This window comes from Trachinotus anak, unplaced genomic scaffold (genome assembly GCF_046630095.1).
Source record: "Trachinotus anak isolate AG129_WGS33_773 ecotype Australia unplaced genomic scaffold, CSIRO_AGI_Tana_v1 ptg000032l, whole genome shotgun sequence".
In the NCBI taxonomy this organism is placed as follows: Eukaryota; Metazoa; Chordata; class Actinopteri; order Carangiformes; family Carangidae; genus Trachinotus; species Trachinotus anak.
Window position 1 is genome coordinate 17,702,192 of NW_027273883.1, and position 27,372 is coordinate 17,729,563.

Consider the following 27,372-nt stretch of genomic DNA (forward strand, 5'->3'; position numbering starts at 1 on the left):
TCATCAAAGCCCCATGTACGGCTTTTTAAAGGAAGTTCTCTTTTGAAATATTTGCATTAAGGCATAGTGTAGAATTGCTCAGTATTACATTTGATGTGCATTGGAGATATTTCCCGTCAGTATTAATTCCACTGATGTTTTTCAAGAAAATAAACTGTTTTTCCAAAGACATTTGTACATATCCAGTAACCTGTTCTATTAGGAGGATAAATGACAAGCATTACACCCCCCCTGTCCTGCTCATCTGCCACCTCTGTCCCTTCTTTCTAATATCCCCCCATCCCCCTCGATCCTGCCCACTGCTTTACAATCAAACCAGGGAGCACAACAAGACCCACCACTTATGAGACATCAGACACAGGTCAATAGGTCATCCTTTTAGCTCCCTACCTCCTATGATCCGACCATCCATCTGGCTGTCCTGTACATCTTTCATCTCTGATGTATTTTTTTCTATCATCATCCAACCATCCATCCATCAACCTCTCCATCCATCTATCCTTGCCTTCTCTCCCTCCTTTTCTCTAGCATGTTATGATGGGCCGTTATGAGTGGAGAGAAGGATTTATGTCGGTTTGTATTTATGAAGGAGAGAAAAGAACAAAGGAGAGAGAGATAGTAAAAAACACAAGAGGGAAAGGCCAGTCAGTAACAAGAAAATGTGGTATGGGGCGATGTGTGTGTCTATGTCTACGCGGGGTTGCCCATCACAGCAGTTGGCCTCTCTAAACTCTGTAATTGAGATGACAAATAGAGCAGCGCTCTTTGGTTTTCTTCAGCAACTCAAGTCAGCTATTTTATGTCTTACTTCCCATTCATGGTCCCCCAGGCCCTGAAATTGAATTTGGCTTTGGGTACATGCCTGGAGTGATTCCATGCTGGTAGTGAGATTATTTTTTTTGTCTTTGGTGGCAGTCACATCAACAGGGGTCCCATTAAGTTTTAGAGGACAAAAAAAAGAATATGTGGGGAACAACAATTTCCAACTTTTATGAGAATGGTCAATCTCATAATTTGGAAAAACATCTGGAAATTAAGCACCATACTGGTAATTGCTGTCTCCCGACATGTCTGTGCATGCAATTAGATATCAGTAACTTTATTTTCCCACAGCTAAAACAACAATCAGAAACAAATGCACAATTTCAATAATCTAGAAAAAATCCCTCACCAATGGGCCTGAGGTAAAGCTAAATTTCATGCCTTTTTTTCAGCCAGTGAAGTTGCACATCTCCTAGATGTGAGTTTCAAGATTAATCGTTCATCCTCAGCATGCTACCCATCATGGTTAGGCTGATTCTATGAAAGCCTGCCACTTTGTGCATTGTAAAGTTTGGTTCCATGTTTTTTTAATTCCATTTATAACTTTCAGTGTGAGTGGTCCATACTTTTTGTTATTATTCCCAGCAGATAAGTTAGGTTCAAATGGGCTGCACTTAGCTCTGAAACTGACCACTCAATGTTTTTACTTTTATTTGGATGAGTATGTACTTAAATACTACTATTCTTCTGTCTCATGCAGTACATTTGTTGAAGGAACTTCTTATAAAATCTTCAAAGCAACAGATGGAATTGTGAAACCTAGCTGTTAAAGGACGTATTAATGTATTGATGAACTGATCAATCAGTGGATGGTGAGATAGTTGCAGATAGATATTAGAGAAGGCAATTTTAATCCATCTTTCATGACTAATGGTGGACACACAGCTAGCTGGAGGAGAAGATGGCTGAATGTGCTCTAAGTCCCAGCTGTTTTCCACGAGGGAAGTTTTCTCATCTTCTTGCTTGTACTGGGATATTACGACCAGTCACGCCTCACCAATTGGCTCTTTGTCCTCCTCTGGGGCAGATTGTCATTTTTATCTACCAATTGATAACCACGCTTCCTGCCCTGAGCCCACCTCCCTGGAGACCCATGTAAAGCGGATGAAAACAGGAAGACAATTCCATCCCTCAGCGCCTCCATCTTGCACATGTCTAGCTGGTAGCCTATTAGACGGTTGGAAAGGAGGGACTACTGCATCCAATTTCCACATACCAAAGGCTGGACATCATGAGCTATTAGCTACTAGAGTCAGCTATGGATTCTCATCTGCTGCTGTAACACAGTGATGTCCACTGAGTGATACTTTTAGGATTGGTACAGCGTGCATTTGGTAAAACATAAAATCTTTAATATAATCTGTTAATAATCTCTTTATTTTGAAAATTCCCTTTTTCTTGCCTATCAGCCATTGTTTCCACCTCTATTATCAAACTATACTGTATCATACTATAACTGCCTTGGTAATATCAGTGGAGTTTACCCCAGAAAAGATATCATGTTCTTGCCCTACTGCACACATTGTGTATTCACATTTTTAATTGGTTTTAGGTGCACCTGATGCCAGAGTTTGTCCTATTATGCCATTTCCCTCACAGCTAGAAATATGCTATCATATTTATTAGATGAGAGAGGTGTAGTGATGGCTGTATTTGGCTGTCTGGATGTGGATATTGCACAGTGGAAAGCTGGCTTTCTATTTAGTATGATGTTTGTGGGTTAGAGGTTGTATGTAATTATATTTTTGTTTGTGTGAGTCTGTGTGTGCTGCTGGGTAAGTGTGTTATGATTATAGACTAAAGAAAGAGGAAGTTATCAAACCATCCAAACAGTGAACTTCTCTTTTTTGTCTCTTCTCTATCTCTATCTTTGATTTGATCAAAAGAATGTGAATAATCTCACCCAGCTGTTTGTTTAGTTCAGGACAGGAATTCTGCTTTTTGCACTTTAAACAGGGGAACTAATACAGTATATTAAACTTGAATGTATTAATTTTTAATATGGAAAAGCTTATACTGTATCTGTGCACACACCCACACATGGGTCTGCATGATAGTGTGTCACCTTTTCCACGAGTGAACAACAGAAAAACAAGACATTGACAGTACGGTTTTAGTTTGAAAAGGATAATGTAGTGAAGTTATGTTTGTTGTTTTCAGGCCACTCAGTTCGTCTGCTTGGTCAAAAGAAAGATGGTGGCCGCAGGCTGGGAGGAGCTAGATTGGACCTGCCCAAGATCAGGAGGAACCCTCTCATCGAAATCATCTCCATTAACACTGGGTAGGACTCAGACGCTCAAACAGAAAACACGCCTCATGAAATATTCAGCTTTAACTGTGAATTCAATTTCACTGCTTCCCTGCCATTCTGGTTTATGGTGTGTGTGTGTGTGTGTGTGTGTGTGTGTGTGTGTGTGCGTGCGTGCGTGCGTGCGTGCGTGCGTGCCTGCGTGTCTGCGTGTGTGCGAATGCCCTCTCCCTCTTTGCACAACCACTTAAACAGAGCCCCTCTGTACTTCTAATTTTATCAATTTTACATGGTTTGCTTGAAATGTGTATGTAGTGGGGTGTATACGTGTGTGTGTGTGTGTGTGTGTGTGTGTGTGTGTGTGTGTGCGCATATAGTGCTATTTATTTTTCAAATGTAATCGAAACCCAACAGGTGTCTGCTGTTTTTTCTCAGCTTCCATTTGACACAGATACAGGCAGACCTCCTTCCATCATAGCTGTAATGTTCTGTGCGATCCTGTTGCAGTTCTGTTATTTTGGCTGTTATGTCACGGGCAGTGAGTTTGTTTAAGAATATTTCTGTCATGTGTGGTTTGGTTATATTTTACCATAAACAACAATAAATGTAGATAATGTAGATAAATACTAAGGATTGATGGATGAATAGGTGTAGATAGGCTTGACCACTTTCATTTGCACTGATAGAAAAGCACAAAGTTACACACACACACACACACACACACACACACATGCACTCATACATCCACATTTTTATGGGCTAATTTCATGTTGTTTACAGATCTGTGTGTCTATACCGACCCATGTGCTGTATTCTCAGTGGTCTAGTTATAAAGGGTTACAACAGACTAATTCCACTGTGCTGGGCCTCAGCTGATGATGATCCATCCATCATCCTCCTGCAAGTCTTCAGGGTCTATACATTAAAGGCTTGACATGCAAAGTGAGGAAGTAAACAACTTGTGGACACAACAGTGGTGTGCTGTAAGACCACAGCTTTCTTTGTTTAAATAAATACTCATTTACTCTTACAGTCATTCCCTTTGAAGGCATTTGGCTTTTTAACTAGCTAAGAAAATGAGCTTAAGCTGTCACTAATCACCATTAACAAGTTGTTGACATTACATGATCAACAATACATCATCTTTGTTTGAGCCTGTTGTGTGCATGTGTTACTGCCAGTAAGGGGGTTTCATTATTTTACTGGAATTTCCATTAGTGTTCTTGAACCTTCTGGGTCTAATTGCTGCAGTGTCCTCGTCCCTGTAACATAGTGACCCGCCGACAAGAGGACTGTGACCTATTCTCAGCTCCTGACCTATTATTTATTACTGCTATATTACCAGAGTAGGCCTTTTTATGATTATTTCTTTGGTGATAGTAATGCAGTAGATACATTGTGTGGTGACATTCTCATACTTCACATTGGTGCAATAAATGTCATCCATTTACCTTTGCCTTGAAACACACAGATTGCAAACAGTCATCCATTACACACAACCAGGTCCCTTCAATCAGGAATCACGCTCTCACATTATGTTTTGTCTATCTCACATGTTTAACAACATCATGATTATTTTCTAAATTCATATTACTCCCAGCCCTAATTCAAAAAACGCAGTGAGTATTCTCCCAAAGAGCTGACTGTCTTAGAGAAGACCAATGAGCTTTGTAGTCTACAAAGCTCATTGGTCTTTGTTCCTGGCTCAAGCTTCTGGACTTCATCTAATACAGCTAGTAAAAGCAACTGCTTGTGTTTTTCAGATAAACTGGTATTCTGGTGGACACCAAATTTGGCATGTTGAAAAAGCCAAAGCTGGAGGCCTGTGACTAAATCAAAAAGCAAAATTTCAGTACAACTTCCACTGTGTACTCAGGTTGGCCATCATCCACTTCTAACTTTTTTTGAAAGCTTCACTCACTGCTCCCCTGGAAACCATTGCCTAAAATTGGCGACCAGTGTCATATGATTGGTTTATTCCTGGTTTTGTTGTTATGAATAGCTACCATGGAGGCAAACACACTCGGTTTTCTGCCCCTTGTGCGTTTTTGATAATTGTTGACAAATGGATCTGGGTCTCTCTCAGTCTCTCTATCACTCGGTCTTGGTCATTATCAAATCAAAACTGCAGTGTGAGTGTCTGTTTCTCTTGCTTTATATGTTTGTGTACCTGCCTGACTGTATGTGTGCTTTTGTTGGCCAGTCCCAGTCTCCCATTTTGTGAGTTCTTCTGTGTTGTGGTATGTGTGTGCAGATGTTAGTCCCTTGCCATCCCTCCTCCAGCAGGTATCTGATCCAGTTGAACTTGCCCTTGTTTTTCCAATTGAGACCGGCTGGCTACAGATAAATCCCCTTGTTTTTACTCTTTCAACTGAAACTCTTTCAGGAGGCTGGGGATTACATGAATATGTTGACTGGGTGAATTGGCTGTTGACAAATCTCTCCCAAATAACAGTGCTGTTACTGAAAATCCAAGCTTAATGTGTGCTTTTGTGTGAGTCGGTCAGTCATTAGTGTCATTAATTTGACGTGGTTCTTTTATTTACACACATATATATGTTTGTGTGTGTGTGTGTTTTGGAGAAAAGAGAATGTGTCCTTTATGCAGTCTGTTTTTAGATGGTCTGTTTTAAATATTCCTCTGAGGTAGTAGTGACATCATTGGTGACATTTGTCAGCTGATGAAACAGAGGGATCTTTGTCTGACACAAACATGAACAACATCAGTTGCAGTTGTTCTCCAGACTGCCTCTGTGTCAGATGGGAACATCTGAAACTATAAATTTTTGTGTGTGTGTGTGTGTGTGTGCGTGTGCGTGTGCGTGTGCGTGTGCGTGTGTGTGTGTGTGTGTGTGAGAGAGAGAGAGAGAGAGAGAGAATGGCCTTTAATGTTGAATGTTTGTTGCCAGTGTTTCTGTATGCGTACACATGTGGGATCCATTCATTTAAGCTCTCTCTCCCTCCCTGTGTTTTCTTGCCAAATGTCAAGTTGATGTCATGTCGCAGGTGTTTCCACTGGTTATCTGCAGGTCCTTGAAAGATCTTGAATCTCAAATAATTGAGGGTCTAAAAATAACATGTTCTAAATGCTGTTAATATATTTTCCCCCCACCCTACAGTGTGTTAGGAAAATATTCAGGCCCCTTCCACTTTTTCTCATTTAGTTATGTTGCAGCCTTGTGCTAAATTAAACAAAAAAATTAAACAAAAAAAATTTGTAACAACCAGGACTGTATCTAGAGGTGGCCATCTGGCCAAACTGAGCAGTCTGAGGAGAAGGGCCTTGGTAACAGAGATGAGAACCTGATGGCTGAGCTAAAGAGATTCTGTGTGGATTTCCTCCAGACATGATGCTTAGAATTGAGATCAAACAATTCAATCTTGTTTTCATCAGACCAGAGAATTTTGTTTCTCACAGTCTGAGACTGAAACTTTCACTGAGAGTAGGCTTTGTCTGTCATAAAGCCCAGATAAGTGGAGCTGCAGTGATGGTTGTCCTTCTGGAAGTTTCTCCCATCTTAACACATGATCTCTGGAGCACAGTGACCATCTAGTTCTTGAAGAAAGAAAATGAGAAGACGAATGGGCAGCCACTCAAGCATCACCCTCTCAGTAGGGCAGGTTAGGGCGCTTGAGTGGACCCTGGTGGGATCTTCGGAGACAGTGAATCATCAGACACATTACTTCCTCTTGGTAAAATTATCAGAAGAAATCATGCGTCTCCCAGATACCATGAAGTGCATTTTTTTCCAAAACAAAGCCCTGAAACCTTTATCCACTTTGGCTTCTCTAAACCATAGTAATTCATAATATTCAAATTAATTCTTAAATAAAACCCATTTACTCACTTCAAATTGCTCCACACTGTGATTTCAGCCTGGGTCTAGCCTACTCTTCCATTCCCCTCACTTTATTAGTGCAAATCCTCACAACAGCCTGGCATAGCGTTTCACCTGGGATTACCTATGAAAATTTAATTTCACATTCAAATTGATTCACAATATTAGTTTCATTAAGTTGCATATTAATTTCATTTGTACCTATTAAAAGCCAAATTAGATTGAGTTTTTTTTCCCACCGAGTTAATTTTATCCCCATCAGAAAATAAATTCATCCTAGTCCAGCTAGTCCTCAAATGCCCCCTGGCTTTGTATAAAAGGAACATTGTCAGGTTTCTCCTGGGCCATTAGCACAGTTATTTTGAGTCCTCGTTACTTGACACATTAATGAGCCAAAGCTGTGATTGCTTCTTTGAAGGTTCAGTCCAAAAGCAGCAGGTTGCATCAATGTTGATGTCAGTTGTTAACAGTTTTGTTTCAATAGACTAATATTTTGCTGTATTTGCAGACACAGTGAGTGTTAGGGACATGTTATGGATGTGAAGGACTTATGGAATGATGATATTACAAATATGTTGAAAATGTTTATTCACTTTAAAATATACTCTGTATGTTCTATTTCAGGATAATATAACTTTAGAATGAAATTTGGCAGCAGATCCATGGAGTTGTTTTTGAATAGGTCACATTGTGAGTCAGATTTAGTAATATTCATATTCATATTCAAAATTCATATTTTCATATTGTTTAATCCATATTCAAACGTAATTAATTTTAGTAACATAATTTTTTGTCATATTGTTGAACAAATTTAGTCTGTAAGACAAAGTTATATTCATCCAATCTTAAATATTTTAAAAATATTTTTTCATCAAACACCCTGTATAGACCATCCAAACAGCATAATCACTCTATCCTCCGTGCAACCTTGAATATCAGGAAAGTTAACAGGCCACTTAAGATGTAGTGACACAAAAGTTGCTGAAATCAAACAGAATCAATCACAGCCAAGGTTTTTCAGGAGGTTAGACAGCTTTTGAGAAAGGTAAACCTCTAAACCTTGTGGAAGTTGGGATTTGCAACAATACGACAGAGAGCTTTTTTAAATGTTATGAATGTGCGTATTGAATGGTTAGGGAGAGAGGTGAAGCAGTGGAGGGAATAGTATTTGATGAATGAGAAGCATAAAAGAGAGAAATACTTGAAATACAAGTGTTGGTGTTTTTCAACATGGGACTGAATCAGACATGGTTGCTATGAATTCTACTTTGCTCTTAATTCTAATGTTGACTCCAGCAGCTGATGTTGGGCTTGTGCTCTCTAATTGTCTTATGATCCAGTTCCCAGCATTTAGTTTTGGATTGTTTCTTATGTTAAGTTGCCTCTTTATGCAAACAGATAAGCCTGAGGACAGAGTTCATTTTTCATACTGCCTTAAACTGGAAAAGAACTTCTTGTCTTTCTAATGCTCTGCTTTGTGTCCCAGTTTTAGCACACTTGACACTAGCAGGGAAGCCAGTTCGTGTATGTGTGTGTGTAAGTATAGCCTTAGGCTATACTAACAGTCCCTTCTTGCTCTGTGTGTACATTGGTGTGTGTGTGTGTGTGTGTGTGTGTGTGTGTGTGTGTGTGTGTGTGTGTGTGTGTGTGTGTGTGTGTGTGTGTGTGTGTGTGTGTGTGTTGTCAGTAATAGTAAAAGCCCTTTTGTGAGCAAGCTGAATTGTGATGCTACAGCATCATAAACAAGGAATTTACAGCCACTCAGTCAGAATGGGTCATTAAACTTGTGTGTGTATTTGTTGCTGTGTTTGATTGTGTGAACCTTTGCCATTAGACTCCGGGCATTAAAAAAAGCAAGCCCTTTGTTCCAGCTCATTTCAGTTCATTTCAGTGTTTGTCTCTCTGTGTTTTCTATTTAGTCACATTTTTGGCAGTCATAATCTCTGTCATTGTTGCGAAAGTCAGGTGTTAATGATCCTCTGCTGTGACCCCAACTTAACCAACCTGTGTCCTCCAGGCAGGCAGGTAGACAGGATGACACAGAGGGAATAGGTAGTGGAAGTTGGCTTCTTCACATATGAAGAATTGCTGGAAGGCTAACTGCTGCCTTTATGTTTGATTGCTGCGTTGGCAGCTCTTATTTCTTAACAGACGGTTAGAAGTTTAATTAATATTGATAGGAGGGCTTGCACTACTGTTAAAACATGTAGCTCCACACCTTAATTGAAGTTATGTTCAGTGTCTGTGGTGAAAATATTTTTGATTTGTCATTTCCAAACCTAGGCTGTTCAAATATAATTTTTTGTATCCATTATATGAGACTGTGAAAATGTTGTGGTTCCTTTGCTTGATATTTTCCTTTGCCCTAGCCTGCACAATAATTTGCCTTCAAATGCTTGTGGGGTTAAGCCTATGATAGGTCGACAAATAGAGATGCTGACATCTCTTGAATAGAAGCAAACATTGAAGGATTTAATACATAATACATTTCAACAGTCTTGATTTTTGTCATGGAGCGGTGGAAATTTCTTGTTCTGAGTTACTGGCCTCACCCATCCAGGGAGTATAAAAGATAACCTTGGAGCCCGTACACTATTTTATCCTCTTTCCTTTGTTTGGCTCCTTCTATTCAGTTCCCCTTGTTTTCTTTTTTCACCTTCTGACACTAATAGTAACATATTTGTCTACTTAACAGAAAGCTAATTTAATCTGGCCATTAAACCATGCTGAATATTGGGTGATGCCATTGTTAGAGATTTGAATGGATATTTGATACCTTTTAAACATGAATGTTTTGGATGCCTCACCTAAGATACATGGTAATTTTTTTTTTTAAATTTCAGTATCGCTTTCTATTCTATTCTTTCTGTGGTTGGCTGCACTCATTTGAACAAGGATTTGAACAGGCTACAGGCTACAGGCATTTCTCACAGACCTTCATCCCTGCCAAATCCTTGATTTCTACAATCAATAAAAAATCACCGTAGCAAAATACACACACACACACCCTGTGAAAGCAAACTGACAGAGGCAGAGTGAAAAGTGTTTGCGTGTTAGCATGCCCTGTGAATTTGTTTATGTTAGCTGACAGACCTTTAGTGTTTTAGCTTCTTGTTTCCTGTGATTTGCGTCTGGCTGCCACAACTTCTCCGACCACTCTTCAGGCCGACACAGTGGAATAATAGGTCTTATCAACTGACCTTTAAATAGATTTGTGTTAACCATTGTGCCTGAGGTGTAGCGTTCACGGCTATTGCCAGCTGAGGGAGAAGTAAATCTGGGGTCACAGACATTAAGATGCACAAAAAAACAATAAGGCTCAGGACAAGCAAGGGCATGGTTAGGAGTTGGCTGTGAAGCCCCAACCACAGCAGCAATGTCCTGCACATCAGAGGGACACAAATTACCTTTAATTACTCCTGTTCCTGACCTAGGGCCTCATGTACAAACGTTGTGTACACACAAAAACGTTGCGTATGCCATCTTTCACGCTCACGGTCAGATGTATCAAGAGTGAAATGAACATGATAACTTGCGCTCCTCCACGCCGGCTTCCTGTCTGGCGTACACACGTTTCTAATGGTTTCAGTCATTGGCGACAGTTAGAGGTGATTTGTGTGTCTGTCGGACACAAAACAACCACTGCTCAAACTACAGCACAGACACATGGACCTTTATTGTAAACAGTGACACATAAATATGTAGCCGATGCAATTAAATAAGTGGACATAACAGCATGTACAACAGGATGTAATTCATAACAGTGGCGGGAATGAAGGGAACAGGTTCATAAAGTTCTCATACGATGTAGTTGACAAGGTTGATATTACAGTGCAATTTGGCAATAGCAGCCAGAGGCAGTTTCCCTGATGTTATCTGATTGATCAAGTGCAAACACACACACACACACACACACACACACACACACACACACACACACACACACACACACACACACACACACACACTTTGCTATAAAGGCACCATCAGAGGATGAAGTTCCCTATATCAATTGAAAACATTTTTATTCCATCAACGGTACAAATACAACTGACTAATATTGTGGCGAGTTGACCCATAATTCATTATCCTCACACACAGCACAGTCAGGAACAGACAACAGGCTGCAGGTGATGACAGACGGCTCTTTGATAAGTGATAAAGTCTTAAAAGTTAAATTAATTAAAAATCAATTCCTCTGACACACATACATACGCTCCCAAATATCACATTGTCTTTAGAGCATTATCTTGTAGTGGCCCTCTCTGTGTGCCTGTTATTCTGGGTGCGCATGTCTCTGCTGGATGTGCGGTCTGGGACTGAGCTGACTTCACTCACACCCTGAAAATTATGACAACAACAACAACAACATACAGTACACACCGACTTGCTTATCCCCTCTTGATGCTTTCTGTTATCTGTATCTCTCTGACAGCCTTTTGTTTGTCACAGAAAAATCAAATCTCTTCTTTGTTCTCTTTTCACGACACCACATCACATCATTTTTCTTCGTTTCCCAAGTGTCCCATCCTTTTAACTTTCCAGTTTGTAACCATTTCGATACTCACTTGTCATATATTGACTATTATCATACAGGCACTTTTTCATGCTTTTCAGAACACGAACGACAGTCTTAAGCACCTGACAGTCGTGCTTCATTTTCTTTCAGCTGGTTTCTTTTAGTTTGGAGATCAGTTGAACATAGCACATTGTGTTTTTGATGCCAGAGGCCTTGTAATAGCAGGGTAAAAAAGTCACAGCACAGCTCATTGGAGACATACTTTATATTAAAGAAAATCACTAAAGAATTGTAGAGTCAGGAATAGAGTAGAGGAGCCATTTTTGCAGATAAAAGTCTCAGCTTGAAAGAGAAAGTGGAATGTGGTACAGAGAGGAAGGGGGAGCGAGATGGGAAGTCATTAGTCGGGTTAAAAGCAAATTGAATCAGGCCCACTGTATGTGCTCTTTTGTAATTTGAATTTCTCTGGCAATTGCAGTGAGGAAGTGATTGAAGCCTAAGAGAACAAGGAGCCAGTTTTTGAATAAGATGCCACCGAGAGTCTCATCTTTTTCCTACATACACACTAACAATCGCAGCAGGCATATCTGCTCCAGCTTGAGACTCCCATTCAGACTGTAATATCCACCAGTGGGATTCATGCAATATTCACTACAGGTACTGACAGGCGATGAATTAAAAATGCTGACCAGGCCCAGTTAATTCAGATTTTGTATCAAGATGGCAAGATGCAAATGACTTTTAAAGAGGGTTCATGGATGGCAGAAGCAGTCACAAAGGCTAGTGTCAACCAAGGCAACCGACTAGGTTTTCAATAGGAACAGTGACTAAAGTGACATCTGCATTTAGATCTATGTGAAATACATCAGTAAACAGGGTCAGAAACTGGTCAACAGTGCACATTTGATGACTGTGATGCTTGTGCGTACACCAAGAGAATGGCACAGGCCTGGATGCAGTGATAGGATCCTCTGGCTCTGTTATGCTGAGGGGGGAATTTTGCTGTCATGGTTTGGGTCCACTTGCACCCTTAGAGGGAAGGGTCACTGCAAATCAACATAAAGTTGTTCTGAATGCTCCCGTCCACAGTTCACAGGGGCTCACTGACTGGTGTGATGAGTAAGAAAATGATGTGAATCATATCACAGTCACTAGATCTCAACCCAGCTGAACACCTATGGAAGACCATCGTTAGACAGCACTCTCTACCCACCATCATCACAACACCAATTAAGGGAATATCTTTTGGAAGAATGGTGTTCATCCCTCTAGCAGAGTTTCAGAGGTTTGAAGAATCAATGCCAAGGAGCATAGAAGCTGCTCTGTAGGCACGTGGTGGCCCCTCGCCTTACTAAAACACTTTGATTTTTCCTTTACTTTGCAACCTGTCTGTGATCTGTCGATATCTCTCCCTCATCTTCAAGGCAAATACTCAAGACACGTCACACTGCTCTACCTGACTGCTTTTTCATTTTGTTGATCGCTGGTCAATGATCTCATCTTTTCTTCTTGGTGTCATTTTTCTCCCTGAGGAGGAGAAATGAAAATACATCATGTGAAGCGGCAACAAAAGAGGGAGGAAACATGCTGATGTGCTTCAGAGAAGTAGAGTTACAGAGGAGTGAAGGGTGTTTACACAAGGGTTTCTGATCACGTTCATATTGTGGATTGTTGTGGATTGTGGGAATGCATGGATGCACAATGTTCACAAAATCTCTTTTTATTTTGCCCCCAAACACACTTACAACACATACAAATGCACACCTCCACAAAGCAATTCCCATTCTCTTTTTCTATTTTGTTCATGACACACACACATACACACACGATCATATGCAGACACTCACAGACTCTCCCACACACACACACACACACACACCTTTCTAGATATGTACCATGGTGGCCTTTCCTGCTGTTTATCAAACCAATGTATGGGTAGTTTTCAGCTCCACTGGTCTGAAGATATTATTCCATTTCCCTCTTTCCCACTGCTTAACACACAAACACACAAATACATGCCTGAGACACACACATGCACACTCCCTCAACTGTGCTCCCCACTCACTCACCAGGAGAGACTCTGCTACCCGCAGTAAATCCAAAAGATTGATGTGTCTCCCTGGACAAAATGAGATTGTGTGTCATTACAAGGCATTACACTACAGAACCCCTGAGTAACTGAATTAGCCCCAGTGTGTCACAGGAAAACGCAGTTCACACACACACACACACACACACACACACACACACACACACACACACACACACAACAGACTATGTGCTCAAACCAGTCTGCTATGTGTTTTCTTTCCAAGAGGTGAATGGTCCACAGTTGTCAGACAGAAGCATAAAGTAAGAGATTTTTTCTGTGACTCAGATGTAATGCGTGTCCTCTTTTCCAGGGGACAAAGTAATTGGTAACATAATCTTAGCTAATGTTATAATATTTGATGACCCTAAGACTGCAGATGTTTTGCAAGGCTGGTACTGAAGCCATCTTCTCAATCTCTCAGTGAGGCCACATCAGTAGCTGCAGAATCCTTCGTCACTCTTGTGAGCCAGTCATTACCTGTGGAGAGAATGAAAAAGTTGAACGCTGTGGCATTGCTACCTTGGGTGGGCCTGCTGTTGACTTTGCAGTGCACAAACCAATGATGACAGCTGACTATGATCTGACTATGATTATCTGAAGGTAACTTGTGATGGACAAAAAACAAATCTCATTCTGTCTTTTAGAGTTCCCTGTGCAACACCTTGACACTGAGCTTTGTGCCCCACCTTACAGCTCAGACTGCTGATCAACTGTAGCTCATATGTATGTTCAACAAACCCAGTAAAGTAGTTACTCAGCAACACAACAATCAACCAGTGAGCTAGATCACAGAGATTTTACAGATCTGTAAGACATGAAAAAATAAATCCACAAGTTAGAATACAGACGGTCTTATAAAAGCTTCAGTTAATGTCTGAAACCTGTGTGTCACACACCTAGTCAGGGACTCTGCAGTCAGTCAGTCAGAAAGGCAGGCAGCCAGGCACTAACCTAACTAGTGGGTAATGTAGTTGTTTATTAAGTTGTCGTGAGCAGGTCACTCAGGTTAGTAAAGTAATCTGTTAGTGCATCAGTAAAGCCAACAACTGGCGATTTCATGAGTTGGTCAGTTACACAGTAAAGTGGTCAGTAAGACAGGCAGTCAGGGAACAGGTGAGAGAATCAGCTGGTCAAGCAGTGAACCAGCCTGTTCGCAGCTCTAACTTCAGATCAGATCTTGCACCACTTTGACTGACTTTGTCAATTGTCTGGTGGTTCAATAATAAGCAAACATCATACCATTATTGTCCACCAACAATGGGCTGACTGATCTAGTACAAACACTGTCTTGAGGTCTATCTACAGACAAAACAAGAAGTTGGGAAAACAGTCGTGGTTCCTTTGTAGACATGGGCTTGTGGTCTCACACATGCACATGCTCTCACACACATACACGTGCTGTCTTTCTCCAGTCAAAACAACAAGCAAGGCTGCTGTAGTAGTAACAGTAGTCTAAGGTCAGCATGTGACATATTTTGCAAAACACTCACGCACACTCCAACAACTACACAGAGCTGTTTCAGAGTGCAGCATTGGGAGCACGAGACTAAATAACAGAATTCAAGAGGTCAGACACAAAGGCTGAATTGAACACTGAGGATTGGGCCCCAGCTGCATTAGGACACTCACTCATACACACTGGTCTATTCACAGACGAAAGGAATCACACATGCGCGTGCACACACAAGCAGACACACACACAGTATTCAACACAAAACACACAAAAATGCAAAAACAATATTAGGTGAGATAATGGTGTGAGAACTTTCTGCTATATCTGTCTGAGCGGAGCGACTTATTGTCACAACATAAAACAAGTCTGTTTCTCTGTGTAAACTCTTGACTGTAAAAGGCCTCAGAGGCTTTGGTTTGTGGTGTTAACCAGCTCCACTCTGCTCTGGGGGCCATCTCTTCAAAATAATGAAAAACGTTGAGTTCAAACAAATTTAAACTCTAAAAAACCTTTTAAAAATCCTTTTACTTTGTTGTTGTTTGTGGAATAAAACACAATGTGTCGGGTTTTACTTGTCGTCAAATGTGTAACAGGAGAATTTTGTGGGATCTTTCAAGTAACACCATGACACACTGATGTACTCAGATAGATGGAGGTCACATTTCGACACCATCCACATCATCGTCTGCCGACATCACCAAAGCCTGGACACATTGATATTCTTTGTTTGATATTATAGAGAAAGTTTCTGCTGTGGTTCCTCACACAGCTGTATTTATTTGCTTTTATTACTAGAGTAAGCTCTGTTTCTACTTAATAAACACCACATTTCTTTGCCTAAAAAAATGAGCCAAGAAGATTAAGCTCCACAAGCTGTAAGCACTGAAATTTGTGTTTTATACCAAATCCTGATCATGGTTTAAAATTAGAACCCCTAATGAGATAGAAGATGTCAGGAATACCGTCTTTATCCATGTCCCACAAGATCATTGCTGTGTACGCAAAGTTCCCATGCAACGTGAAGCAACTAGGTTTTTACTTGTGACAGTGTATCAAGGCTAAACTGAATTTAGTTGCCAACCTTTCTCTGAATAACTAATCATCCTCTATTCATTGCTTCTAATAGGTCTTTACTCCATTGTGTCAACATTCTTTGTTCCTTGACTCCACATTATTTTGCAACCTCCACTTTGACTTTGAGATGACACTAATAGTAAACTTACAGGCTTGAGGCTTTGTTCACTCATATAATAGCAGTTTTACGATTTTGTTTGCTCATATACCCACTCCACCTCTCTCCCAGTCTCAACAATAAGTGCAATGAATAATCTTGCTTTCCAGTTTGCAAAGCGCTCAGACTTCCCTGCACAGTTTCGGCTTTGTTTTCATAATTGCATCTTCAAGCTGACACAATACAATACAAACCCCCATGTACACACACACACACACACACACACACACACACACACACACACACACACACACACACACACACACACACACACACACACACACAGATTAATGCACACATGCCCTAATTTGTTTATGCATAGAGCATCTTTCTAATGTGTAGAGCCTAAATGCTTATCATTTCCTGCTCAACTCTCCCTCAGTCTGCGTCTTAAAGAAGCTGCACGGGGGAGCTTCTGCAAGGGGAATTACACTATATTTATGTGTGTGAGCCTACGTGTGTGTGTGTGTGTCGATTGAAGTCCACAAATGTATAGAGAAACCTCAGAGCTTTCCTTTCTTTGTTACCTTTTCAAGGCAGTAACCACACAATAGTGTCTCTCTCTCTCTCTCTCCTACACTCACACACACACACTAGGGAGGTAGCCTCTCTCATTGTAACACATTGATGAACTACACTGTTGTCAGGTACAACAGCTACCTCTGTGGTTTAATTAAGTGGGACGAAACAGAGGGGAGGGAGGACAGAAACAAAGGAGGGAAAGAATGGAGGCTTGATAATGAGGAGAAATATTTGGTTTTGATTTAAAAAGTATTTCTCTTTTACAGCACTGGAGTGTTGTTAATGGTCATCAACTTCTCTTCTCTTAAACAGAAAATAAAAGAATACAGAAAAAAACCCATCCATCCCAGCTCAGCTTGAAAACACAGCAACGTGTGTGTGTGTGTGTTTCAGAGAGAGTGACACCACTCCTCTCTTTCAGTCACTGTTAGTCTAAGGGTGCTGACTAGTTGTCGCAGTCTGTTTAGGCTGATGGAGAGGTCGAAGCTGCTAATGCGTTGTTGTGATACTGGACAAATGTTGAGCAGCAGCAAACTCACACAGGCACGTGAACACACACACATAATTGATGCAAACGCACACACACACGCACACCCAAACAGGCCACTGACTGTCTCTTGAGATTAATGTTGGTGTGATCCACTCAGCTGGGCCTGATCACATTAAGATGGATGGACCCCCTGGTGGTATAAGTGTGTGTGTGTGCGTGCATACAGGGCCCCATCTGTCTGTGTTTTCTCTGCAGCTAGGTCCTGTGACCTAGCTGCCATCTTTAGTGCCCTCAACTAGGATAAGCAATACCCTGAGAGGGAGAGATGGATGGATTTTTTTCCATGGTGACATTAAAAAATGCTCTTGGCGTTTCAGATGTGTTTCAGAATGATTACAAAGATATTGTGGGTCAGTCAGTGGGTTCTTAATGAAGGTGTTCCATGGTCCAGTAAGTGGAATAGGAAAGAGAGACCAAAAGCCTATAGATTCTCCATACCCCAATCACTAACATGGCATCTTTTAATAATTTATCTTAATTTTTCATAGATTACGTCCTACATTGCTGCTTCGTCTGGACTTTGGTTGAATCTGCTCAGTAGCCAACAGTAGTTGACTGTGTTAAAACTTAGCATCATCCTTGTGTCAATGTATTGCAGTGTCTGAATGTGTTACAGTTATAAGTATAAGTAACAAACCTTTGCTCTCAGAAATAATATTAAACACCATCTTTGTACATGGACATCATAACATTTTCTTTGAATCATGTTGTCTTTGTAAATTCTGCGAAATTTTCTCTGAAATGCATTTAGCTGCTCTGAAACCCTTTGTTTCCAATGGCTTGTGCGGCACCATGATGGTTTTTCAATGAGCCGAGCAAAGCGCAGGCGCAGCGTGCAGCTTGGCGAGCTCGCACTGTGACGAACACCCACATGGCCAGTGGAAACAAGGCATCCAGGCAGGCATGGAAAGTAAACCGAAAGTAGACCTGAAGCTATGGAAATGGAGCTCCTTCACAAGCGTTAATTCACCAAGCTTCTTTCTCTACCTCAGGGCACTCATAGCCTCTTCTTGCTGCTCCACCTCTTCTTACTGCCCACCGCTTCATAGTGACATGTCCCGCTAGAAGTTTGGAAAACTGCATCTATGTTTCCTCTCTCCTCCACAACTACCACGAACAGTGTGCTGAACCTGGTGGCAGGCCCAGTCTGTCTGAAAGCTGCATTTCTTACCTTGATTTGTAGCGTCTTACCTTACTCTCTCCAGAGCTGATAACCATAATAGATTTCAGTCAGTGGGGCGGGGAAACTTTGATAGTTCCTCCACTACTTTGTTACCGTGACACGACCCATCGTGGGTGGATGTTGTGTACTGTATAGATTGTAAAGCCCAGGGCCAAATATGTCATTTGTGATATTAGGCTATATAGACAAACCTGGACTTGACTTTTGACTATAGCCCTTGGAACAAATGGTTCACATTTGTCAAAGTGCTCCTCTGGAATGACATGGAACGAACATGACCAACTTACAAACACATCATGTGAATGTGACAATTGTATCTTCAGTCCAGCAGGAGTCCTGTGTTGTTTGCCAGTTTCAGCTTCAGGGAAATCCCTGTTATTTCTCCACGAGTCTGTCATGGACAGATACAGGGTTTACGCTTGTTATCTGCAACAGTCTGATTTCATAGTCTCATACTAGCTGCCTTACATCACAGCATTTGATGGTTATTAATCATTAGTAAGATGTTGTTGTCATTGCACTGGAGTGTACAAATCCCACAGCAAACCAATTTTAACATTGAGACACTTTTATTAAAGAGGAACAGGAGCTTTTGATCTGTGTTCTATGTCAAAAGCTTGCATTAGTAGTGCTGTGTTAATAGATGGTCATGTTGTTTTCTTTGTGAGTGTAACTGGACTGTGGTTCTCTGTTAGTCACGGTTTGGTTCGTTTTGAGTTTTTAGTGAAAAACCCACTTGGTGTGCTGCGTTCCATCATTGGGACGTTTTTAGTGCTTTACATCACTGTTAGTATATACTTGGCAAATATGGCTCCATTGGGAATTGAACTCTTAATGTTGCAGTGTTAAAATCACCCTCAGCTGAGTTATACAGAAAAACTGAATCCACAATTGTTGTAGGTAAATTTGCCAAGCTCACTTTTTTTTTCACCACTCTGGAAAATGTGGAGTGAAGAGTGATAAATGATGATAAGTGGGTGAATAAATGATATTTACTGGATAAGAAAGTAGCTTGGTCCTTTGGAAATATTCTGATCCCCACAAACACACATATTTACCTAATTATAGTCTTTTACTTGTGTTCACTCAACAGTGTGCTCCAGCAACAACAGCAGCTAACAAGAGCTGTTGCCAGAAATTTAAGCCAAAAGTGAAATAATGAGTGAAAAGAAATGACTGTGGTAACAACAGTGTATATTTTTAACCAACTGTGACAAATTGGAGGTCAGAAATGAAGCCTTAATGGGGTAGATACAAAAAGCACGACAAACACTGGCCTTTATTATTCTTTTGAGTAGTGATTTACAGACAACAACAAAAAAAGCCCTCTTCATGCTAAATAAAGACCAGAGTTTATACATCGCAGTGCCTCTGGATGTGGTGTGAGGGAGTATTTCTCTCTATTTTTCTGTAGTTTTTTGTTTCCTTAATTTTTCTGCTTCACAGTCCTCCTCCTTCCCGTTCGCAGTCAATTTGAATTAAGCTTCTCTACTTTTAGTAAAACAAAACAACGTATTGAGTCTAATCTTTCCACAGCTTGTCTCGGTCAGAGAGACAGCTGTCCACGGTTATTTTGGAGCTAGCTGGAGTCCTTATAAACAGTTTAGGAAACAAAAGGACAGTTTTGACTCCCTGCTTTCTTCTCCTGCTTCGCCTCTATTGGGAAAGTTTGCATGAATAGATTTAATTTAAATATTAAAAAGTGTCTTGTGTTTATCTGTATACTCAACGTGTTCTTCTCCATCCTTCTGTTTTTCCATGTCAGTTCAGTTGATTTAAGTGAAATTGTTGTTAATGGCTGGATTGGTCACTTTTGAGATGTTGTATTGTAAATGATTTACAATGTGTAACTCTGTAGTTTATAAAATACACAAATTAATCATCGGAAGCAAATAAAACAAGTGTGAAACAAGAAGCACACATATGAAATATGAATAAAAGAGTTAAATAACATTTTCCATCCTATGTTGAATGGCACCAAATTTAGCCCCTATTTGTGACAGATAAGCTCTTTTGACTGCCTTAGCATCAACTAATGAGTACAAAAACAGTACAAAACAGTACAAAAAGTTGTAATGTTTGTGTGATCAGTTTTATACACGTTTAGCTGTCATCTGTGACATTTCATCCTTGAGTGCAATGAATGATGATGTTTAAAGAACTAATGTACTTGCTCTTCCTTTCAACAGTAAAAATAAGTATCTATTTTTCTCTGTTTGTCTGGCTCTGTCTTTCCAGGTGTCTGAATGCATGCACCTACTGTAAGACTAAGCATGCCAGGGGAGACTTGGCTAGCTATCCCATCGAGGAGCTAGTGGAGAGAGCCAGGCAGTCTTTCCAGGGTGAGTACATTATCTTTGTCACACATGCACACATGCGCGCGCGCACACACTCACACACACACACACAGACACACACACACACACACACACAAACAATCACAACATGACTGTGAATTAAGGTGTTTCTATGCTGCATCATTTCAAAATCTTCTCTGAAAAAAGAGGTTAATATGGATCAATATGTTAAATGTTAATATGCTGTGGAAGTGGCAGTACTGCTGTTGGTTAATTCAAGGTGCTGATATTGGATTACTTGGTTCTTGGTGAGTGTACAGTTGTGTGTTTAAGTTGATTTTGTGTACCCTTGATTAAACACAGTTCTCTGCGCTGTTGTTAATTAAGTTTGCAAGTTTTATGTCACCTGCAAGTCACTGTGTTTGTGTTTATTCTCGTGTGTGGCTTCAGTGTATTTTTGTGGTGTGTGTGTTTGTGTGTCTGTCCTGTTAAGGGGGGAAGGCTTTAGTAACACATGTTGATGTTTTTGTTCTTGGGTAGAGGGTCCGGCCAGTTGGCTCTAGTTCGATGCCAGATGAACAGCTGTTGTGCCCTGGCATCTGTTCCTTGAGAGTAGACTCCCAGAATCCCCAAATGCGCAGCAGGCCATGCGCCTATTAGAGCCCCAGGCAGGTCAGTCAAGGGCAAATCTACACATTGATACCACAAATCTCCACTTCCATTCACTATGTATAGTATATTATCTATCTTGTGACTTTTGTATTGGCATAGCCTGTTTGATTTTTGAAAGTCATGAGTCTGGTGTGTAGTCTAAAATATGTGTGTTGCATCTGTATAAGGAGACACTGAAAATAATGCAGAGGGACATGTTAATATCCTTTGCAACCCACTCCCCTCCTCTTCTTTCCAAACCTCCTAGCCTAATTCATGTCAAATGCTGCGTTTGGGGTCTTTATGCCCAGAGAATAATAAACTAAGGTCACTTGTCTCATCCCATTAACATTTCATTGTTCATGCACATAATTAAAATGTAGTTCAACCTGAGAAATCTGACCATGTATGTTTTAGAAGAGCTTGGTTCGAAATCCTGTTCAAATCACAGCTTGTTTATCTTGTTCCTGAGAGCTATCAAAGACATGAACATTTATAAAAAACCCTGTATGGCAGCTAATCTATTTCAGATTAATTAGATAAATTCTGTTTTTGCAACTTGAATACACTTATTCATAGAGCCACAAAAATGTGAAAAAACACTGATGATGCAACAGAAAAGTCTAAAGGGAACAAATATACTTCCATATGCAGCACATTGCCTTCCTCTGCTCCTTCTGAAGAACTCATTGTTCATGGTGATACTACACTCCTGGCTACAAACATTCATCTTTTATAGCAATGTTCTAGCAACACACCTTCATGTTCCTTCTGTGCATAACCAACACTTGTTGGACAGTGGTACGACCCAATGCATTAGGAACCTCCTACTTGAAAAAAAAACTTGCCACTCAGCTGGTGAGCAGAAGACTTTTTAATGGCACACTCTACAGCAGCAAATTCACATTATTGTTTTGACAACAGCCCCTTTTTCATGTTTGGTTTTCTGACAGAACTTTTGAAGGCAGTGCTTTGAGGCAGTGGGACTCAGCTGGCACACAAACTCACACTGACAGACTTTCTTAAATACTTAAAAAGTCATGATTTGTATGACTTGTGGTAACCATGTTGCTGCTGATGCTGTTGCAGCCCTAGCTTGCAGCAGCACTGAGTCTAAAAATACACAAGGGGCTGTGCAGCCTTGTTGGTGCAGGTACACGTGAGAAATTGAAATATTAACCTGGCAGTCTAGTGTGAGGGCTTAACATATGTAGAGAGTTGTTTGAACACTTTTGTGGCACGACATGACAACTCACCCACGTTGCAAAGCAGGTATCCCTTTGACATGGATAAGGAGTCTGGAATTTTTGAGTCAGTGCTATTGTTGAGGTTGAACACAGCCACAGTTTATATCAGCGTAATGAAAAGCAAGAATATACCCTTGACAAGGACATGGCTTTCTAAATCCCTTCCAGAACTTTTTAAAACAGCTGCATCCATGCCACTGCAGTGCCCGGGGGTGGGCAGTCAAGGGCAAACTCACCAGCTGCTTGAACCTTGATGTGTGTGTGTGTGTGTGTGTGTGTGTGTGTGTGTGTGTGTGTGTGTGTGTTTGTTTGTGTGTTTGTGCGCATGTGAGATGTGGGAGACAGTGCAGGGTGAAGATACACCTGCCCTTTACACTTGGTTGAGAGACGTGCAACAAAAACTGATATGTCTGATTTGTCATATTTGCCCCAGGTGCTGCACTTTTTAAAGTGTCTCGAAAAACTCATCCAAGTAAAACTCACTTACAGCCTCAATTTCAACCACAGACGATATTCATGAACTGAATGAATGAATGAATAGATCTGTAGCCAGTGATAAAAACCATCATAAACTCAAACAAATTGAAAGTGCACGTAAAGTTATAATACACATTCTAATGGTTAAGATGTAGGATACAGAGCAGAAACTTCAGTTTGGAGGTCAGATATAAAGGGTTTGTGTATGTGTGTGTGTGTCTGTGTGTGTGTGTGTAATCCGTTAAAACGCAGGAAGCATGAGTGTCAGAGACGGTTAGTTGTTTTCAAAACAGAGAAAGAGGAAGCTGGAGGTTACCGCCTGTCATGATTTACAGACAGCTGGAATAAGACGGAGACAGAGATGGGTAATGAGCGAGGAGAGAGATGAGGTTTCACTGTCTATCTACTTGTTCTCTGTGGTGGAGGCGAGCAGTCAAAATCAAAGGTTATTTTAGTCAGTGAAACTTATAAACATTTTGTTCTTCCTGGTCAGTTTTAGCCCTTCATATCTCCATATGGGTACACAAACACTCTTACTAACTATCATCTCACATAGACACACACATAAGAGTTTAATGCAAAATGGAAACACAGTAAAACACAGTTTTTCCTGATTCTTCTTGACCATGTTATAATTATAACAATAATTTATTATTTATTTATTATAATAAACTGTCTTACACACACCTCTCTAATACAAACAGATGTACACACACTCACTGGCAGGTGTGATAAGCAGGTTTCATCTCAGGAATAATTGGGCGTCCACACCCTTTGGCCATCTAATATATATTTTGTCTGTCACTTATAATATATTTCTCTTTTGTTGAACAGATAGAATCATCTAGCACATTTATAAACCAAAGGCACGTTGTGTACTCCATCAAATATTTTTGTTAGGTTTGGAATTACATTATAGTTGTGCAGCAATGCCCCTTTTCCTCTCTCACTCTCTCTTTATTAGCCACCTTTTTCTTATCTCAAACAAATTGAGCCTCACAAATAGGCCCTGCAATTTGATTTGCTATTTGATGTCTTTTGAATAAAAAAGGCTGCAAGTATGAATGCTAATTTTCATTGGCCAGTCAGCCTGCGTTGGGGGTATTTGATTGGTTTATCTCAGGGAACTTTGAAAGGATTTATGGGATTTATTCAAATGTGATTTGAGGTAAATAGCTCTCTTTCCATCTGGAAAAAAGTGAGAGTGAGTGAGTGCACAGCTTTTAAAATAATCTGAATTATTCAAATGTATGAATGTATAATTTTTAAGATCAGAGAGGTTTGTTAATGTATGCAGGTAATGGAGGCTGGGGATGTCATAGGAAATGACAAGGTTGTAGATGTGTGTGTGTGTGTGTGTGTGTGTGTGTGTGTGTGTGTGTGTGTGTGTGTGTGTGTGTGAGTGTATGGGTGGGAAGGGAGGGTGGGGGTTCACTTGCATCGTTTTGTGTGTGACAGAGACATACTGAGAAACAGTGATTGTGCGTGGGTAGGTGTGTGTGTTATCCCAGAAGTTTGTGTCTTTTAGGTGTGAGTGAAACAGCCTGAAGTAGAGAAATATTTAATCATATTCCTCTGGGTGAGCAGTTGTGGCGATGGCAATATTCTCCATGAGGTGAGCACAGTAGATAAAAGGTAAACAATTTAGATCAGCCAGCAGTCTGCCAACAAACCAGTGAGTGTTTGTAAAATTGTTAAAGACTTCTTAGAATTTTTATTTATTTATTTATTTATTTAAATAAAACTTCACTAGCAAAATGTATGGGCAAGTTCATTTCCTGTTTCCCTTACATGGAAATTATGAACTATGTTGTTCCGACCGCTGTTGGTTTTGTGTTTGATTGCAGTTTGTTTTAGTGAAGGCCTTTCTCCGACTTTGTGTTTCTAAAAAACCCAAATCAATCCCCTTGTCGGTGCATTAGCTGAACTGACAGGGTTGACTCTGGGATATGAGGCCTGTCTGCCATCAAGGCTGTCCCTCTACGGCGGTGGACAGGGTGCAAAAACCTTGCAGGGAAATACAAAGCCTCACACAATTTTGGGCAAAAATGCTCATCACAGGACAGAGGTCATTTTAAATTGTGAGTCACATTAAAATAAATTCTACCAAATGCTGCTCTCAGTGGTTATGTGATGGCAGATGATAATGTATGACCAGGCCTCTAATTAAGCATGGGCACATGTGTCTTGGGAGTGACAAATATTTAGTGGCAATATAAATATGAATCCAACTGTACTTATCACATGAGATATTTCTTCTGTCCATAATGCAGCTGTAACATGCAGTAGAATAGTAAGGGTAAAAACCAACCAGGCTTATAATTATTTTTTTTTCTTATCTGTGTTACATAAAGCATAATTAAGTCTCTCTCTAAACTCTCCAGATATACTAAAATGGATAATTTAGTGATATTCTTCTGGGTGAGCAATTCTGGAGAGAGCAGTATGCTCTATAAGGTGTGAGTACAGTAGACAGAAAGTAAACAACCTATATCAACCAGCAGTCTGCCAACAAAGCAGTGAAAAGCAGTGAATGTTCTCCTCCTCGCTCTCCTCTCATCCTCTAAACTTTAACACTTTCTGTGCTGCCAGTTTATATTAAAATAGATGTGATTATATATGTATATTTGGAAATTGGCTGCTTTCCTCGCTCACATTCAAGGTGCCATTAAAAGCTTCTGGAACAGATCTTCAGATCCCCTGTGCTGTAAACACAGTGGCTGCCCCTGAAAAATATGACAGGGGACAAGGGACCAGTCAGACAGACTGAGGTGCCAGGGCGGTGTACGAGAGAGAACTCTATTTTTGTTGTGGTCTTCAAACCCCCGCTGTGGCTGTCGCCTTGTCATTTTAAACTGTCAGTAGGGTGTTTTTGAAATGGCCTTGTCTAAAACAGGACGTGACGCTTCATAGATACAGACACACTGCTATCACTCCCACATGACACACTACATTAGTGTGCAGCATGCATCTTAGCAATCACGACACAGCTTGAATTTTTTTGGCTGTAGCGAATGCTGGCATATGACAGCATACTGAAACCAGTATTGCTTTTTCTCTAGAACTGACAGCTGGAGCTTTTCTCCCTTATGCAAAAATTTTTGATGCGTTATATTCTAAGCAAAACCACTGAAAATGCAGTGTAATGCCTGGATTTTGCACATGAAACTAACAATACAATCACATTTCTGAAGTTATCTTGTTAATGTTCACACTAGTCCCTTTTATATGATAACATCATACATCAGAGTCAGGCATACCCACTAATATTCACAGATATCGTCTGCTTTTTCTCCCGTTTCCACATGACTGATGCCATCAGTGTCGAACACAGATATTAGCAGAAATGACACTGCTTAGTTCCCTGTCTCCAGCTGGATGACATATGACAGATAGCCATAGATAGACAGATATGTGGGCTTCCTTGTTGGCTAGCTCCAACATCTGTGACAGGTGTCAGCTCCTTTTTACCTCTGCTGCTGCAGCTATGTGACACATGGGCTGGCGAGGATGCCAAAGTTTGCCAGGAATGATCCTCCATGGGTCAGTGGTTCCTCCAGGTTGGGTCTTCACATTAAAGTTTAGCAGATGCATTTAAATTACGCCTTAGATGTGATTACAAGACAGGTAAACCTTGCACGGACACCTGATCTTCACGGCAGCAGAACAAAGGCTGTGAAACATTGAGAGCAAGGCAATGCAAGAAACTAATTTGACAGAATCAAAGCAGATGTGAGAGTGAGAGTATTTGGTAGCTATTAATGGCATCAGGTATTTTATCTGCAGATTGGAGAACACACAGATTCAGATCTGTATGCATGTGTGCCAATGTAAATTGTGCACTTTGCATTAATTCAGGTAAAAATAGATGGAGCTTAGAAGATTAAAAGAAAACTTGCCTCTAATTTGTCTCTTATTGATTGAGATTTGGCAATAGAGACACAGGCGGAGTAGCAGAGAGACTGAAATATTGATAGCAGCACATTGATCATAGTCGAGTCACCACCATCAAAGAGCCCTCTATTGGAAAGGCCATGTGGAAAACTGCTGAGCATGCAAGCACTAACACAAATTTCCTGTGTGTGGAGGCAGTCAAATTCATTATCCTCTGGGAAAGCTCTCACGGAGAAGCTAAAAATGGATTTTCTGAATCTCCTCCAGACCGATAACGTGCTGATAATTTTTCTCACAGACAGAAGTTTCTTCATGTGTGCTCTTCTGCACTGAGAAGTGGTTCAGGC

General features: G+C 40.6%; 1 protein-coding gene across 2 annotated transcripts in view; it reads left to right on the plus strand.

Annotated features, from left to right (window-relative positions):
- cdkal1 (CDK5 regulatory subunit associated protein 1-like 1) overlaps positions 1-27,372 on the plus strand; it is a 224,692-nt gene that overhangs the window by 74,934 nt on the left and 122,386 nt on the right. For both annotated transcript variants that reach the window (XM_071468175.1, XM_071468177.1), the window contains exons 7-8: positions 2,983-3,103; positions 20,698-20,801. In XM_071468175.1, coding sequence (XP_071324276.1) covers positions 2,983-3,103; positions 20,698-20,801 — 225 coding nt within the window. The remainder of the gene's footprint in view (positions 1-2,982; positions 3,104-20,697; positions 20,802-27,372) is intronic.